General features: G+C 44.1%; 1 protein-coding gene across 2 annotated transcripts in view; it reads right to left on the reverse strand.

Moving 5' to 3' along the window:
- Positions 1-10,220, reverse strand: part of LTBP4 (latent transforming growth factor beta binding protein 4) — a 98,486-nt gene extending 88,266 nt beyond the window's left edge. Inside the window, exon 1 of one of the 2 annotated variants that reach the window (XM_040442020.1) lies at positions 9,706-10,220. In XM_040442020.1, coding sequence (XP_040297954.1) covers positions 9,706-9,925 — 220 coding nt within the window. In that variant the 5' untranslated portion in view covers positions 9,926-10,220. The remainder of the gene's footprint in view (positions 1-9,705) is intronic. The other variant, XM_040442021.1, reaches the window with a different exon arrangement.
- Between the last annotated feature and the right edge of the window lie 9,457 nt (positions 10,221-19,677).

Raw genomic sequence — 19,677 nt, forward strand, 5'->3', positions numbered from 1 at the left:
AGTCCCCACCATTAGGGATCGTCCCTGGGCTGAGCAATTGTCCAGGGAGAGATAGCAGGGATAGTTTCCCTCTATGCGTAAAGGTGCTTAGTGTGGTAATATATCTGAGTGGACCCTCAGCGATTATTGTCCTGTCTGTCTATTTAAGTATATGACTTTAGATGGATTATATGATTTGCTGGACCTAGTATTATTTAATTAAGTAGCACTTATTCCCAGCATGTAATGGATGTTAACAGGGAACAATAGGCCAATTATCCCACAGAATAAATACCTGATTTAAGTCCTGATGCACTGACACTAATTATATCACCTGCTCAATACTAAGGAAATCCTGAAAACATGACCGCCAGGTGGACCCTGAGGACCGGAGTTGAGGAACCCTGCTCTAAAGGACTCATTACTACCATGTATTATTATATCTTCACTTGTTGAATGGGCACATGTAATACCACATTGCAGATATGTGACTGCTCAACCAATCACTGGCTGCAGTGGTGACCTGACTTAACCAGTGATTGGCTGCACAGTCACGTTTCCGTGTAATGAGGGCCCAGGTGGTGGAGACAGGTGGGGGATTCAGGAAGCATCAGATTCAGAACAAGGTAATGTTGCCAGTTGCACAAAAGGACTGCAGAACTGGACTTTACCTATAGCAGTCACCTTTCCTAAGTCCTAACAATGGCTCTCGATACTCACATACCCCCAAGACTTATAGTAGGGCATTGTTGGAAAACAAGACTCTAAAGAAAACTCACCGAGAGATGACAGGAGACAAATGCTGAGGGTCACGGAAGGAGGAGATGATCCAGGTATGAAGTATATGGCCGCACACTGCATCCAGCACTCTGCCCTCCATGCTGGATGAGACATTGGTTTATATTTTGGCCAAAGCATAGTAAGCCATGCTTTGGCCAAAATATAAACCAATGTCTCATCCAGCATGGAGGGCAGAGTGCTGGATGCAGTGTGCGATCACATTTGCATTTTCCGTTTGTATATGTATTTCGTCATAGTGATCTGCACCTGCAGGCAGGTTGTGCTGACTCAACCCCCCACTTTTTTTCTATGAAGTATATGGCACACAGGTATACAGTGAGGAACAGAAGTATTTGAACACCCTGCAATTTTGCAAGTTCTCCCACTTAGAAATCATGGAGGGGTCTGAAATTCACGTTGTAGGTACATTCCCACTCTGAGAGACAGAATAAAAAAAAATAAAAAATCTGTAAATCACATTGTATGATTTTTAAAGAATTTATTTGTCTTGCTCTGCTGAACATAAGTATTGTGACACCTCAGAAACAGCAAGAATTCTGGCTCTCAAAGACCTGTTACTGTGCCTTTAAAAAGTCCACCTCCACTCCACTCATTAATCTAACTTAGTAGCACCTGTCTGAGCTCTTTAAAGACCCCTGTCCACCCCACAGTCAGTCAGACGCCAACTACTACCATGGGCAAGACCAAAGAGCTGTCAAAAGACACCAGAGACAAAATTATGGAACTCCACAAGGCTGGAAAGGGCTACAGGGCAATTGCCAAGCAGCTTGGTGAAAATAGATCAACTGTTGGAGCAATTGTTAGAAAATGGAAGAGGCTAAAGACGACTGTCAGTCTCCCTCGGACTGGGGCTCCATGCAAGATCTCACCTCGTGGGGTATCACTGATGATAAGAAAGGTGAGGAATCAGCCCATAACTACAAGGTAGAAGCTGGTCAATGACATGGAGAGCTGGGACCACAGTTTCGAAGGGCACTGTCGGTAGAACACTTCGCCGTCATGGTTTCAAATCATGCATTGCATGGAAGGTTCCCCTGCTCAAGTCATCACATGTCCAGGCCGGTCTGAAGTTTGCCAATGACCATCTGGATGATCCAGAGGATGCATGGGAGAAAGTCATGTGGTCAGCTGAGACCAAAGTAGAACTTTTTGGTCTAAACTTCACTGGTCGTGTTTGGAGGAAAAAGAAGGATGAGTTGCTTCCCAAGAACACCATCCCTAGGGTGCTTTTCTGTGAAGGGCACTGTCGGTAGAACACTTCGCCGTCATGGTTTCAAATCATGCATTGCATGGAAGGTTCCCCTGCTCAAGTCATCACATGTCCAGGCCGGTCTGAAGTTTGCCAATGACCATCTGGATGATCCAGAGGATGCATGGGAGAAAGTCATGTGGTCAGCTGAGACCAAAGTAGAACTTTTTGGTCTAAACTTCACTGGTCGTGTTTGGAGGAAAAAGAAGGATGAGTTGCATCCCAAGAACACCATCCCTACTGTGAAGCATGGGGGTGGTAACATCATGCTTTGGGGGTGCTTTTCTGTGAAGGGGACAGGACGACTGCACTGTATTAAGGAGAGGATGAATGGGGCCATTTATTGTGAGATTTTGAGCAACAACCTCCTTTCCTCAGTCAGAACATTGAAGATGGGTCATGGCTGGGTCTTCCAACATGACAACGACCCGAAGCACACAGCCAGGATAACCAAGGAGTGGCTCCGTAAGAAGCATATCAAGATTCTAGAGTGGCCTAGCCAGTCTCCAGACCTAAATCCAATAGAACATCTTTGGAGGGAGCTGAAACTCCGTGATGCTCAGCAACAGCCCCGAAACCTGACAGATGTAGAGGTGATCTGTGTGGAGGAGTGGGCCAAAATCCCTGTTGCAGTGTGTGCAAACCTGGTCAAGAACTACAGGAAACGTTTGACCTCTGTAATTGCAAACAAAGGCTTCTGTACCAAATATTAACACTGATTTTTCTCAGCAGTTCAAATACTTATGTTCAGCAGTGCAAGACAAATAAATTCTCTAAAAATCATACAATGTGATTTCTTGAATTTTTGTTTTAAATTCTGTCTCTCAGAGTGGGAATGCACCTACTATGTTTTCAGACCCCTCCATAATTTCCAAGTGGGAGAACTTGCAAAATCGCAGGGTGTTCAAATACTTCTGTTCATCACTGTATATATGGAATGAATGACCGTAAACTGAAACCAAAGAATACTGAACTGACCCTATCTGAACTGAAGTCTTCAAATCAGCCAGGACAATACAACAGCACAAACAACTTCCAAACACAGAAAGAAAGACTACAGATCCCAGAATACACAGAAAACACACTAAATTACAACAAGATTCAGTCATAAATGAATCTACGACTCCCAAAATACAGAACAAAATACTAAATATCTGGAAAGGAATGCACCTAGCAAGTACTATACCTGACAACCAGAATGAAGTAAAGTCTGGTTACATAAATTCTCAACAATCTGCTCCTCCACCCTAATTAAGGAGTCCAAGCTAGGTCATAATCAAACCCAAATTCAGATGCAAGGCAGTTGCACAGCAACTGCATAAAGCAAAATTAGTAACTAGGTGAACATGAAGCAACAGAGAGACCTCTGTTGCCTGTAACAAACAGAAGCATTTTTTAATCCATTTTTAGTTTTTTATCCATCCAGACACCCTCTTTAATCACTTCCCGTCACACTAACGCCGATAGGCGTCAGGACGGCGGCGCTCTCAGGTCTCAATGATGCCTGTTGGCGTCATCTCGTGAGATCCGAGATTTCGCGTGAACGCGCGTTCACAGCGGCGCAGCTCTGAAGTTAAACTACAGCCTGCCAGCGCTGATCATTCGCTGGCAGGCTGTAGATGTTTAAAAAAATCGCATCAGAAAGGTATATTAGAAGCTGTTTTGTTAAAGGGTTTCTATCACTTCGTTTCACCTATTTTGCTTTCAGACACTAGCGATCCGCTAGTGTCTGCTCTATCTAACCATCCTAATATAAGAGCTTATTGTCCTGCCGTTTAGCTAAAAAAATAACTTATATAGATATGCAAATGAGCCTCTAGGTGCTATGGGGGCGTGATTAGCACCTAGAGGCTCCGTCTACCTTAACAAACTGCCGCCGCCCAGCGCGTCCCTCCAGCCCGCCCATCTCCTCCGGAATGCGATGCTCCTCGTATTCGGCGCATGCGCAGTGAATGTCTGATCGCTTCCCTGCTCAGACATCTCCACTGCGCCTGCGCCGATGACGTCATAGTGCTCCGAGGAACAGGCGCAGTGGAGATGTCTGAGCAGGGAAGCGATCAGACATTCACTGCGCATGCGCCGAATACGAGGAGCATCGCATTCCGGAGGAGATGGGCGGGCTGGAGGGACGCGCTGGGCGGCGGCAGTTTGTTAAGGTAGACGGAGCCTCTAGGTGCTAATCACGCCCCCATAGCACCTAGAGGCTCATTTGCATATCTATATAAGTTATTTTTTTAGCTAAACGGCAGGACAATAAGCTCTTATATTAGGATGGTTAGATAGAGCAGACACTAGCGGATCGCTAGTGTCTGAAAGCTAAATAGGTGAAACGAAGTGATAGAAACCCTTTAACAGCGTCTGATATACCTGCTACCTGGTCCTCTGGTGGTCCCTTTTGCTTGGATCCACCACCAGAGAACACAGGCAGCTCTGTAAGTAGCACCAATCACCACACTACACTACACACATCCCCCCCTGTCACTTATTAACCCCTTATTAACCCCTGATCACCCCATATAGACTCCCTGATCACCCCCCTGTCATTGATCACCCCCCTGTAAGGCTCCATTCAGACGTCCGTATGTGTTGCACATTGCCAGAACTATATAGAAAATGCCTTTTCTTGTCCGCAATTGCGGACAAGAATAGGGCATGTTCTATATTTTTGCGGAACGGAAGTGCGGACCCGGAAGTGCAGATCCGCAATTCCGGATCCGAGCGGGACAAAGTCTGTCCCCATAGAAATGAATGGTTCCGCAATTCCGTTCCGCAAAATGCGGAACAGATTTGCGGACGTGTGAATGGGGCCTAAGTGTCCCTTATCACCGCCAGTTAGTTAGCTACTTGTTAGGTAGTTAGCGCCCACCGCACCGCAGTCACTGATTAGTCGCTGATTAGCGTCATCGCTGTCGCTAATCAGCACTAGTACTATATAGTATCTGTAAGTGATCAAGACTGATCACAATCAAATCTATATCAGTACATTAGGGTCACCTTAGGCTCTACAAAAAACGCAGTGTTCGCCCGATCAGGCCTGATCTTGTGCGCACACTTGCGTTCAGTCCGCCCCACCGCAGTGACAGAAATGTTTTTTTTCTGATCACTGCAAAAACACTGTAAAATCGCTGCGGCGCTATAAAGATCACTTTTGAGCTTTTTAGATCTTTATTAGCGATCGCAGCTTTTTTCTTTTTGCACATTTTTTGACAGAGATTTTTTCATCCACATTGATCGATGCGAATGAAGAAATCTGTGCCGTTCATTTTTTCTTTCAGCCCAGAGGCTGAACGGAAAAAAAAAATCTCATTACCCGTATGCTCAATATAAGGAGAATAGCAGAAACTCCTAATGCTGGCCATACATGTAATGATTGCGGAGACCCTCAAATGCCAGGGCAGTACAAACACCCCACAAATAACACCATTTTGGAAAGAAGACACCCCATGGTATTCGCCGAGGGGCATATTGAGTCCATGAAAGATTGAACTTTTTGTCACAAGTTAGCGGAAAGGGAGACTTTGTGATAAAAAAAAAAAAAAAACAATTTCCGCTAACTTGTGCCAAAAAAAAAAAATCTTCTATGAACTCGACATGCCCCTCATGGAATACCTTGGGGTGTCTTCTTTGCAAAATAGGGTCACATGTGGGGTATTTATACTGCCCTGGCATTTTAGGGGCCCTAAAGCGTGAGAAGAAGTCTGGAATCCAAATGCCTAAAAATGCCCTCCTAAAAGGTACTCATTAGCCCCTTTGTGCATCTTGGTTGCAAAAAAGTGTCACTCATGTGGTATTGCCGTACTCAGGAGAAGTAGGGAAATGTGTTTTGGGGTGTATTTTTACATATACCCATGCTGGGTGAGAGAAATATCTCTGTAAATTGACAACTTTGTATAAAAAAAAATTAAAAAGTTGTCATTTACAGAGATATTTCTCACACACAGTATGGGTATATGTAAAAATACACCCCAAAACACATTGCCTTACTTCTTCTGAGTACGGCGATACCACATGTGACACTTCTTTGCAGCCTAGGTGCACAAAGGGGCCCAAATTCCAATGAGTACCTTTAGGATTTCACAGGGCATTTTTACGCATTTGGATTCCAAACTACTTCTCACGCTTTAGGGCCCCTAAAATGCCAGGGCAGTATAAATACCCCACAAGTGACCCTATTTTGGAAAGAAGACACCCCAAGGTATTCCGTGAGGGGCATGGCGAGTTCATAGAAGATTTTTTTTTTTTGGCACAAGTTAGCGGAAATTGATTATTTATTTATTTTTCTTACAAAGTCTCATATTCCACTAACTTGTGACAAAAAATACAATTTTACATGAACTCACCATACCCCTCACGGAATACCTTGGGGTGTCTTCTTTCTAAAATGGGGTCACTTGTGGGGTATTTATACTGCCCTGGCATTTTAGGGGCCCTAAAGCGTGAGAAGTAGTTTGGAATCCAAATGCGTAAAAAAATGCCCTGTGAAATCCTAAAGATACTCGTTGGAATTTGGGCCCCTTTGCCCACCTAGGCTGCAAAAAAGTGTCACACATGTGGTATCGCCGTACTCAGAAGAAGTAGGGCAATGTGTTTTGTAGTGTATTTTTACAGATACCCATACTGTGTGTGAGAAATATCTCTGTAAATGACAACTTTTTAATTTGTTTTATACAAAGTTGTCAATTTACAGAGATATTTCTCTCACCCAGCATGGGTATATGTAAAAATACACGCCAAAACACATTGCCCTACTTCTTCAGAGTACGGCGATACCACATGTGTGACACTTTTTTGCAGCCTAGGTGCGTAAGGGGGCCGAAAGTCCAACGAGTACCTTTAGGCTTTACAGTGTTGCTCACAATTTAGCCCTGCCCAAAATGCCAGAACAGTAAACACACCCCACAAATAACCCATTTCGGAAAGTAGACACCCCAAGGTATTCACTGAGGGGGATAGTGAGTCTGTGGGAGATTTTTTATTTATTTTTGCCAGAAGTTAGCAGAAATGGAAACTTTATTATTTCTTTTTTTTCCTCAGAAAGTGTCATTTTCCGCTAACTTGTGAAAAAAAATTAAATCATACATTAACTCACCATGCCCCTCCGCGAATACTTTGGGGTGTCTTCTTTCTAAAATGGGGTAATTTGGGGGGTATTTATACTATCCTGGCATTCTAGCACCTCAAGAAACATGACAGGTGCTCAGAAAGTCAGAGCTGCTTCAAAATGCGGAAATTCTAATTTTTGTACCATAGTTTGTAAATGCTATAACTTTTGCGCAAACCAATAAATATACACTTATTGAATTTTTTTTTATCAAAGACATGTAGCACAATAAATTCTGACACAAACTTGTATAGAAATGTAATTATATTTGAACGATTTTACCAGAAATATCAAATTCAAGGACACGATATTCAAGGACACCTCTGAGTAATTATACACTGGGCCACGACTACTCAACCTCTGACCCTGAGTATATGTTTATTAATTTTACCAGAAAAAGTTAAAAATACACTTTTTTTGAGAAAATTGTGGTCTTTTTTGATTAATATCAGAAAAACGAAAAATCTCAGCAGCAATCAAATACCACCAAAAGAAAGCTGTATTTGTGACAAGAAAAGGAGGTAAAATTCATTTGGGTTGCGTTAAAGTTGTGGAGTGCCGATTTGTAAAAAAGGGCCTGGTCACTAGGGGGGTATAAACCTGTGGTCCTTAAGTGGTTAAAGGGGTTCTGCCATCAAATACATTGCAATAATATTGTCCCATCTAAGAAGTGCTCTTGACAGGTGAACATCATGGTCTTCGTCCTATCTTTCTAGGTGCCAGCATTCTTGAGAAAATTGATGTTTTATAATATGCAAATGAGCCCCTAGGACCAGCGAGGGTGTTGCCGTTGCACCTCTTTGCTCCTAGAGGCTCCACTCACTGCCCATGCCATACCCACATCAGTGACTGACAGTGCTAGGCAGTGAAGACGCATTCATGCCTGGCCCTGATGAGTTAATTCATTGTGCAGGGATGGAGCCTGGCCCTGTCAGTCAGTGGTGGTGGGGGGGTGGGGCAGCATGAAGGGCAGTGAGTGGAGCCTCTGGGAGCAATTAAGTGCAACTGCACCGTCCTCATTGCTCCTAGGGGTTTATTTGCATATTATAAAACATCAGTTCACTCAAGAATGCTGGCACCTGATAATGTGCCATGTGCTAAAATTATTATGCATTTTAGACCATGTTTTACACGAGTGTAATATGGGCATATTAGTGTGCCGTATAACGGTCTCAAGTCCTGGCCTGACCACTGGTCTAATGATCCGAACTTATTGTCGGCCTAAGAATTGGCGACTGTGCTTAAGGTGTGCTAAATTGGCCTTAAAGGGGTTGTCTCGCTTTGGCAAGTGGCTTTTATGATGTAGAGAAAGTTAATGCAAACCACTTACTAATGTATTTTTATTCTCCATATTCCTTTGCTGGCTGGATTCATTTTTCCATCACATTATAAACTGCTCGTTTCCATGGTTACGACCACCCTGCAGTCAATCAGTGGTGGTCGTGCCTGCACATTATAGGAAAAAGCACTGGCCTCTCTGGTGGCCCGGACCGTGGGAGCTCACATAGGCTGGTGCTTTTTCCTACAGTGTTCAAGCACGACCACCCCTGATGGATTGCTGAGTGGTCGTAATCATGGAAAGGAGAAGTGTATAATGTGATAGAAAAATGAATCCAGCCAGCAAAGGAGACAATATGGACAATCACAATACATTAGTAAGTGCCTGGTATTAACTTCCTCTACATAATAAATGCTATTTGGTGAAATGAGACAACCCCTTAAGTGGTGGGACCAAGAGAAATTGTTACATTCACTATGGGGGGCACTTATGAAGAACAGCTTAAGTCCGTCAAGCGCCAAAGTTATGTCGAGGCGCTCTTGCTGGTGTAGATTTGAGCCATTTTCCATGACAAAAACTGTCGTGGAAAATGATGAATGAGCTGGGCCTGTCATTCCCCCTTTTCTCGCCACTTTTGAAAAGTGACGCAAGCAGGGAAAAGTCGCAGGTCTTGCCGCACATAAGCTGTGTGCCAAGACTTGCGACACCTTTATGCCACTCTTAGCGTAATAAATGCCCCCCTATATCTGTTTGAAGATATGCACCATACTTTGGCAAATAATATCGATGTAAATGTACAATACGTATCTAACACGACTAGCGCATTGCACAAAGTGTACACTGCTAACTGCGCCATATTGATTTATTTGGCACAATTTGCGCTCTGTTCTGTGACTCCTATGGGCATGCATCCTATCTGCTAACTGCGCCATATTGATTTATTTGGCACAATTTGCACTCTGTTCTGTGACTCCTATGGGCATGCATCCTATCACGTTACTGATAAATATTCTCCTTTTTCCACTAACTTTTCAAAGTTGATTAAAGATTTTGCAACCACGAGAAATGCTGCCGCTTCTTTATGTGATTGAATGCATACGACACCTGGGCCTTTACGGTTAGACATGTGCGCAGTCCCATGTTCCACGATATGCAATAGAATAGTAACATAGGCATTGTAAGAAGAAAATAACTAGTGGTCTATATAGTAATAGATCGGCACAGTGCTACGACGATGGGAAACTGTACACGACAAAGCCCAATGTGCAGTGACATAGTAAATGAAGTCATACTCACAGGCTCGGAATCCATGTTCTCCCTTGTTCTTGGCCACTTCATCACTATAGACGGTGGTCATGTTTCCTTTCTCACATCGGTTAGTGCACCGGTCGCCCACACAGTGCACACGACAGATCATAGGAGTGAACATCACTCGGACCTTCTCCACCTGTCCGGAGGCTGGCATCCACCCCAAGCAGCAAAGAGACACAGAAAGAAGAATTAGTTTCCCCTCCATTTTTTTTAGCTCTCACTCCCAGAGGCCCCGATGGATTGTTAGCTCTTGGGGGTGGGGGGACCTCAGGGAGTGGGGTTTAGTTTTCTTCTTGGGGCTGTGTTGGGTTTTTGCAGAGATTATGTTCTTCCTGAACTCCTCCTGCCTCTCACATAGAAGGAGAAAGGAGGGAGAGATGGAGGAGGGGGAAGAGACAGAGCGATGTGGGGATCTGGATATGGACTCCTTTGGGGTCTGATGGTCTTTGACTCCCCTCATACAGGAGAATAGAGGCTTGGACTGATTGGCACTCTGACTTTATTACAGAAAAGAAAGTTTGGAAAAAAAAAAAAAAGAAAAGAGGGAGAGTGCGAGAGGACGGACGAGGGAGTGACAGAAAGCGAGAACAGTTACACAGCATGCTGGCTACAATATGTAATGTGGATCAACTAATTAAAAACAGTCACTGGGCAGCCATCCAACAACAATGTTTACAAGGGTATCCCGTCAGCCATTAGTAGGGCTCACATTAACCCCATTCACTCCCTGCTCCAAAACCTTTCTATTACACTATCGGCAGCATAGATAGCATGCTTCCTGCGCAGAGCCAAGTACCATGTCTGATCATTCTTCTCCAGGACTACCCATACCACTAGACCACCTCACCAGTACCCACTTGGGTCATGTCAAAGTCACAGACCCCTTCTTCAGTAGGCACAAAGACATCATTTATAGGGAATGTATCACCTGTGTTATTTTTTATTTTAATTTAATTTTTTTACTAATTGAAAACCAGGTAATGATAGGTATTATTTTTCCAAATCAGTTGTTATCTTCTGATTGAAGATTTTTTTTATTCTATATTCAGTACATGATTACTGGGGGTGACCTCATTGGCTAATCTTCTGTTAACATGGACCATAGGAACTTGTAACCTGATGATGACTCATTCATGAGAGTGCTGTGGGCATGCTCTGTAACCTGTCCTCATTTTGCTGGGAGGTGGTGGTGGTAAGCTGTAACCAATGCCTGTTGTGAATGTTGGATCCTATGTTATCTATACAGGTATATAATCCTGCCTGTGATGATAATGAGATGACTGCTGACAATTTGTCTCTACGGAACAGAAAGGGTCAGTTTATTATGAGGCTCAGTGGTCAGTATGAGAATTGAAAGATATATATATACAGTTGCAAGAAAAAGTATGTGAACCCTTTGGAATGATATGGATTTCTGCACAAATTGGTCATAAAATGTGATCTGATCTTCATCTAAGTCACAACAATAGACAATCACAGTCTGCTTAAACTAATAACACAAATAATTAAATGCTACCATGTTTTTATTGAACACACCATCTAAACATTCACAGTGCAGGTGGAAAAAGTATGTGAACCCTTGGATTTAATAACTGGTTGAACCTCTTTTGGCAGCAATAACTTCAACCAAACGTTTCCTGTAGTTGCAGATCAGACGTGCACAACGGTCAGGAGTAATTCTTGACCATTCCTCTTTACAGAACTGTTTCAGTTCAGCAATATTCTTGGGATGTCTGGTGTGGATCGCTTTCTTGAGGTCATGCCACAGCATCTCAATCGGGTTGAGGTCAGGACTCTGACTGGGCCGCTCCAGAAGGTGTATTTTCTTCTGTTTAAGCCATTCTGTTGTTGATTTACTTCTATGCTTTGGGTCGTTGTCCTGTTGCATCACTCATCTTCTGTTGAGCTTCAGCTGGTGGACAGATGGCCTTAAGTTCTCCTGCAAAATGTCTTGATAAACTTGGGAATTCATTTTTCCTTCAATGATATCACGCTGTCCAGTCCCTGACACAGAAAAGCAGCCCCAAACCATGATGCCCCCACCACCATACTTCACAGTTGGGATGAGGTTTTGATGTTGGTGTGCTGTGCCTCTTTTTCTCCACACATAGTGTTGTGTGTTTCTTTCAAACAACTCAACTTTGGACTCATCTGTCCACAGAATATGTTGCCAGTACTGCTGTGGAACATCCAGGTGCTCTTGTGCAAACTGTAAACGTGCAGCAATGTTTTTTTTGGACAGCAGTAGCTTCCTCTGTGGTATCCTCCCATGAAATCCATTCTTGTTTAGTGTTTTACGTATCGTAGATTCGCTAACAGGGATGTTCGCATATGCCAGAGACTTTTGTAAGTCTTTAGCTGACACTCTAGGATTCTTCTTCACCTCATTGAGCAGTCTGCGCTGTGCTCTTGCAGTCATCTTTACAGGACGGCCACTCCTAGGGAGAGTAGCAGCAGTGCTGAACTTTCTCCAGTTATAGACAATTTGTCTTACCGTGGACTGATGAACAGCAAGGCTTTTGGAGATACTTTTATAACCCTTTCCAGCTTTATGCAAGTCAACAATTCTTAATCGTAGGTCTTCTGACAGTACTTTTGTGCGAGGCATCATTCACATCAGGCAATGCTTCTTGTGAAAAGCAAACTCAGAACTGGTGTGTGTTTTTTATAGGGCAGGGCAGCTGTAACCAACACCTCCAATCTCATCTCATTGATTGGACTCCAGGTTGCTGACACCTCACTCCAATTAGCTCTTGGAGATGTCATTAGTCTAGGGGTTCACATACTTTTTCCACCTGCACTGTGAATGTTTACATGGTGTGTTCAATAAAAACATGGTAACATTTAATTCTTTGTGTGTTATTGGTTTAAGCAGACTGTGATTGTCTATTGTTGTGACTTAGATGAAGATCAGATCACATTTTATGACCAATTTGTGCAGAAATCCATATCATTCCAAAGGGTTTGCATACTTTTTCTTGTAACTGTATATATATATATATATATATATATATATATACTGCTCAAAAAAATAAAGGGAACACAAAAATAACACATCCTAGATCTGAATTAATTAAATATTCTTCTGAAATACTTTGTTCTTTACATAGTTGAATGTGCTGACAACAAAATCACACAAAAATAAAAAAATGGAAATCAAATTTTTCAACCCATGGAGGTCTGGATTTGGAGTCACACTCAAAATTAAAGTGGAAAAACACACTACAGGCTGATCCAACTTTGATGTAATGTCCTTAAAACAAGTCAAAATGAGGCTCAGTAGTGTGTGTGGCCTCCACGTGCCTGTATGACCTCCCTACAATGCCTGTGCATGCTCCTGATGAGGTGGCGGACGGTCTCCTGAGGGATCTCCTCCCAGACCTGGACTAAAGCATCTGCCAACTCCTGGACAGTCTGTGGTGCAACGTGACGTTGGTGAATAGAGCGAGACATGATGTCCCAGATGTGCTCAATTGGATTCAGGTCTAGGGAACGGGCGGCCCAGTCCATAGTATCAATGCCTTCGTCTTGCAGGAACTGCTGACACACTCCAGCCACATGAGGTCTAGCATTGTCTTGCATTAGGAGGAACCCAGGGCCAACCGCACCAGCATATGGTCTCACAAGGGGTCTGAGGATCTCATCTCGGTACCTAATGGCAGTCAGGCTACCTCTGGCGAGCACATGGAGGGCTGTGCGGCCCTCCAAAGAAATGCCACCCCACACCATTACTGACCCAATGCCAAACCGGTCATGCTGGAGGATGTTGCAGGCAGCAGAACGTTCTCCACGGCGTCTCCAGACTCTGTCACGTCTGTCACATGTGCTCAGTGTGAACCTGCTTTCATCTGTGAAGAGCACAGGGCGCCAGTGGCGAATTTGCCAATCTTGGTGTTCTCTGGCAAATGCCAAACGTCCTGCACGGTGTTGGGTTGTAACCACAACCCCCACCTGTGGACGTCGGGCCCTCATATCACCCTCACGGAGTCTGTTTCTGACCGTTTGAGCAGACACATGCACATTTGTGGCCTGCTGGAGATCATTTTTGCAGGGCTCTGGCAGTGCTCCTCCTGTTCCTCCTTGCACAAAGGCGGAGGTAGCGGTCCTGCTGCTGGGTTGTTGCCCTCCTACGGCCTCCTTCACGTCTCCTGATGTACTGGCCTGTCTCCTGGTATCGCCTCCATGCTCTGGACACTACGCTGACAGACACAGCAAACCTTCTTGCCACAGCTCGCATTGATGTGTCATCCTGGATAAGCTGCACTACCTGTGCCACTTGTGTGGGTTGTAGACTCCGTCTCATGCTACCACTAGAGTGAAAGCACCGGCAGCATTCAAAAGTGACCAAAACATCAGCCAGGAAGCATAGGAACTGAGAAGTGGTCTGTGGTCACCACCTGCAGAACCACTCCTTTATTGGGGGTGTCTTGCTAATTGCCTATAATTTCCACCTGTTGTCTATCCCATTTGCACAACAGCATGTGAAATTGATTGTCACTCAGTGTTGCTTCCTAAGTGGACAGTTTGATTTCACAGAAGTGTGATTGACTTGGAGTTACATTGTGTTGTTTAAGTGTTCCCTTTATTTTTTTGAGCAGTGTATATAAAATAAGAAAAAACGCAGCACATCCAAATGGTGAAAAATGTATGGTCCTTTTTTCACCCATGCAACGTTTCAGTCCGCTTGCTGGGACCATTCTCAAGTCGCTTCGTTCATAACTTCGGATTAATACTGTACAGAGATCCGTCTCTGTACAGTTAGAATGTATGGGCTCCGATGAGCCGAAGTTAGTTATTCGCGCGTGACTTCGTTGAATAACTTCAGTAACTGATTTTTTAAGTGGAAAACCACTTTAAAACTTGAAACCAAACTCGTCTTCAGACCATACTTTTTAATACTGTACGGAGACGGATCTCTGTGCAGTATTAACCCGAAGTTTTGAACGAAGCAACTTCAGATGTAACATCACGCATCGCTGAAACAAAGTCATAGTAATAAAAAAATATTTTTAAAGGGGTTATTCCACAAAAATATTGTTTATAGTTAAAGCAACCCTCAGGGCGAAGAAAAAAAAATTCCCATTAACTGAGGAACCAATAAAACATTTACATTGTGCCCTACTTTTCATCTTTTTAGCTGCAGATCCACCAATCCCCTGGTTTCTCTTTGACCATCCAAGATGGCCACACTGCTTCTCAGACTTCCTGATTCACAATGTGCATCGGCGGCCCAAGACACTTACTGCTCGTCCAGCCCTGCTGTTGGTGAGTTAGCACTGCCCACATGAGCAATGCTGGCCAATCCCAAGTGTCTTGGACTACCGTATGCACCATTTGGATAGCAGAAGAAGAGCACAGGAATTGGCGGATCTGCAGTTGAAAAGGAGGTCACCAGGTAAGTGTTCTGTTTATTTTCCAATTAATGTGATTTTATTTTCTTGAACCACAAATACAGACCATCATTCTGAAGTATTTTTTCCATTTTCTGTTATTGAAACAAAATGCTTCTATCCATATATTTAAGATGTCCATTTTTACAGAACTATTTTCTTATGGATCCAATAAATACCAATAACTCATAAAAGGTCCATTATGTTTCCGTCAAAAAAGATTATTTTCTTTTAATTCAGGAAGAATAACACTGCAAACTGTGTTATACGGCCTGTCGACAAGATACAGAACAGATGCATGGCAGCAGTGTGAACATACCTCTACCTCTCACTGCAGTATATATTACATATGTGTTAGATTATTTAGCACAGTGTAGTAACGCTTCTTCAGAACACAATAACTATAAATCCTTTATACACTGGAGTCAATAAAAAAACAGCATGTTGTTAGCTCCTGAGCTCCTCCTAGTGGTAATTTCAGGGAGCAATATTTTTCTTTTTCTTTAATTTTTTATATACACTCTATCAGCAATAAACATACATTAAAGGGTTTCTGTCACATGTGCAACTGTCACCTGAATTTAACGCCGCTATTATTTTTTTTAGTGTGCCCCCGTGTTTGTTCAATTATAACTTTTATTATATGCAAATTAGCCTCTAAGAGCAGGGGGGGGAGGGGGGGGGGCTTTGCACCTGCTCCTAGAGGCTCCGTTCTCCTACCTCATGTCACGCCCTTCTACTCTTGATTGACAGAGCCAGGCCAGCGTTGGTCTCCTCCTGCCGGGGAAATCTCGCGCTTGCTACGTCCCATTCAGTATTCAGCAAAGGCGCAGTGAGGGAAGGGGAGACAAACGCTGGCCTGTCCCTGTCAATCAAAATTAGAATTTGCATATAATAAAAGTTATAATTGCACAAAAATGGGGGCACACTGAAAAAAAGGAATAGCAGAGTTAAATTCAGGTGTCAGCCTGTTTAATAGCAAAAATTGTGGTGAGAGAAACCCTTTAAAGGGACACTGTCAGGCCTTCTGAGCATAATTCGATCTTTATATGCCCTCCTAGGTCTTGTAATAAGTTTCCAATTCATATAAGTATTATCCATGTGCGCATTGTAAACCGTGAAAAATAATCTTTATAATCACCTGTCAATCAACTGTCCTTTATGCCCAAGGAGCATTCTTTGCGCCGCATTTGTGCCCAGCCGCGCCACAACTGCCGGATCCTTAGACACGCCTATCTCATTAGAATTCACTTCGCTGGGCGGTATTTTTCTGTCTCCGACATTCCGAGATCCTGCGCATGCGCCCGGCACCCTCACTCGCCGGGATCACATCGCGCCTGCGTCCCCTATTGAGGCCGATGACCGTAACTTCGTATTGGAAAAAAAAGAAACAATGCAGCAGCACCCTGCAAATCAGATAAAGTACAACAATGCCATAGTCACAGAAGGAATGATTACAAAAATGATGGTGCTAATGCTACACTTATATATAAAGTGAGAGGCTTGGCCAATGCATTTTGTACAAAACCATCTAAACCCGTCTGCCGAACGTCAAGGCGATCTCTGTTAGATGGGTCCTAACACTAAATACTACCTGTTATGTACCATAATGGCCGCCATAAAATTCAGGGAGTGTTGGATCCACATGTATCGGAAGCTGTCTGGCACCAGGAAAGGTATAGAGTGGGCTCGGCATGCATGTTGGTACCTGCATCCCTAGTAATGGAGGCCATCATGGCACAAAAAATGGAAAAAGGCAGAGTGGTTCCAACATGCATGTGGATCCAACACTCCCTGAACTTTATGGCGGTCATTATGGCGCATAACAGGTAGTATTTAGTGTTAGGACCCGTCTAACAGAGATCGCCTTGACGTTTGGCAGACGGGCTCAGATGGTTTTGTACAAAATGCATTGGCCAAGCCTCTCACTTTATATATAAGTGTAGCATTAGCACCATAATTTTTGTAATCATTATTTCTGTGACTATGGCATTGTTGTACTTTATCTGATTTGCAGGGTGCTGCTGCATTGTCTCTTTTTTTCCTCTAGGTCTTTGCCATTGCAGCGTGCACCTGCGCACTGGGAGGTGCTGACTAACCCCCCTTTTTTTGCAGACGTAACTTCGTATTGGGCATGCGTGGGATCTCCGAATGTCGGGGACAGGAAAATACCGCCCAGCGAAGTGAATTCTAATGAGATGGGCGTGTCTAAGGATATGGCATTTGGGGCGCGGCTGGGCACAAATGCGGCGCGAAGAACGCCCCTTGGGCATAAAGGACAGTTGATTGACAGGTGATTATAAAAGATTATTTTTCACAGTTTACAATGCGCACAGGGATAATACTTATATGAATTGGAAACTTATTACAAGACCTAGGAGGGCATATAAATATCTAATTATGCTCAGAAGGCCTGACAGTGTCCCTTTAAGCAATCAAAGGGGTTATCCAATGAAAAACATAATTGTATGATTCCAAAAAAAGAGAAGAAAGCATGGAACGCACATCTTCATGGCCTGCATTAATCCATTATTGCTTCTCAGTGTAAGGCCTCCTGCACACGAACGTGTGCTGCCCGTTGCCGTATTGCGGAACGCATTTGCAGATCCGCAATACACGGGCCCCGTTCCGCGGGCATTCCGCATCACGGATGCGGACCCATGCACTTCAATGGGTCCGCAAATCCGGAGATGCGGAATGGTGCGGAATGGAAGCATGGAACGGAACCCTACGGAAGCACTACAGAGTGCTTCCGTGGGGAGTCGTCCCGTACTTCTGTTGCGCAAAAAGATAGGACATGTTCTATCTTTTTGCGGAACAGGCGGATCGCGGACCCATTAAAGTGAATGGGTCCGTGATCCGCTGCAGATGCCCCACGGTCGGGGTTCGTGCATTGCGGGCCGCAGCACAGCCACGGGGCGCACTCGTTCGTGTGCAGGAGGCCTAATGTATAGCATACCACGCCCTAATCTATATACTGTACATGAGGCATTAGTATACGTTTGGTCAAAATGCATAGGTCCACTGACCACGCCATGGTTGCCTCTACGTATGGCTACCTACTTTAAATTGGTGCGGCACCACATGGCGACCACTGCGTTATCAATGTGCAATCCATATATTTTTTTTTTTGAATAGTTGTATGATCACTAAGATGTGGGTCCTGACCCCCCTGATGCTTCTCCCTGCATGTCCACAGTGAGAAGTTTGAGTGGAATGATGCACGCTACTGCTCTATGGGGATGATGGAGACAGCAATAATCTGCTGTATACACATTGAATGGAGCGACGATGCATGGACGCTGCTCCATTCAAGCACCTCCTGACGGTGGAAGAGCAGTAAAGAGGAGAGGAAGATTTGGGCAACCAGTTCTAATGATTAATGTGGTTCTTGGGCCCCCTATGATCGTATATTTATCACCTATGCTGTGGATAGGTAATAAAAAGCCTCTCTAAGAAGTCCTAGAAAAACATTCAAGGAACGCTTGTCCATTGTCATGTACATTGCCACTGCTCCTCAATGGTGCTCAGAAGACAATGCACTTACAGCAGTAAGTACATGTTAAGAAACAGCAATATGTCACTCTGAAGACAGCACATACAGTATATTTCAGTTGGAGCTGTGTAACACTTCATTTCCCCGGCAGTGGCAATGCAGGGAAATTGAACACTTGATGCCAAGTGCCTCCACCCATCATAACTGATTGCTGGAATTAGCAGTCAGCCTAAGGGTACGGCCTTACGGTAGGTTTCCTGATGCAGTTTCTGAAGGACAATTTAGGAGTGGATCATAAGAGGAGAGAAACTTTTCTACATTCACTCCTGGCTTTGGCTTCCAAAACTGCATCTGGAGACCTGACCATGTAGCCCAGGGATCGCCAACCTGAGGCTCTCCAGCTGTTGCAAAACTACAAATGCCAGCATGCCCAGACTGCCTACAGCTATCAACCTAAAGCAGGGCATGGTGGGAGTTGTATTTTTACAACAGCTGGAGAGACGCAGGTTGGCCGTCCCTGAGTAGCCATTCCCTAAAGGGGCAGAACATGACATGGGATTCAAAGAGAACCACCATGTACAACCCCCCTGCCCTCTACTGGGTAAAATACTGGGGTTTACATTACAAACACAGATTTTTCCATCGAGCTCTAACAGAGCTACATGTATTGTAAAATTGTCAGATCCTATTGCAAAAGGTATATGGTGATAGGTATATGGGCGGATTTGGAATTTCTGGAGGCTCCAGCAAAGTTATGTCTGGGGAGCCCACTGTAACACTGCAAAGCTGTACCGCATAACCCTACTAATCCTCCCCCCAGTCTCAGCACTAATTTCCAACCCTGTAGGCTTCCTAAGGCCTCTTTCACACGGGCGTTGCTGAAAAATGCGCGGGTGCGTTGCGGGAACACCCGCGATTTTTCCGCGCGAGTGCAATACATTGTAATGCGTTTTGCACTCACGTGAGAAAAATCGTGCGTGTTTGGTACCCAAACCCGAACTTCTTCACAGAAGTTCGGGCTTGGGATCGGTGTTCTGTGGATTGTATTATTTTCCCTTATAACATGGTTAT

Source organism: Bufo bufo, chromosome 8, assembly GCF_905171765.1.
Source record: "Bufo bufo chromosome 8, aBufBuf1.1, whole genome shotgun sequence".
Taxonomy (NCBI): Eukaryota; Metazoa; Chordata; class Amphibia; order Anura; family Bufonidae; genus Bufo; species Bufo bufo.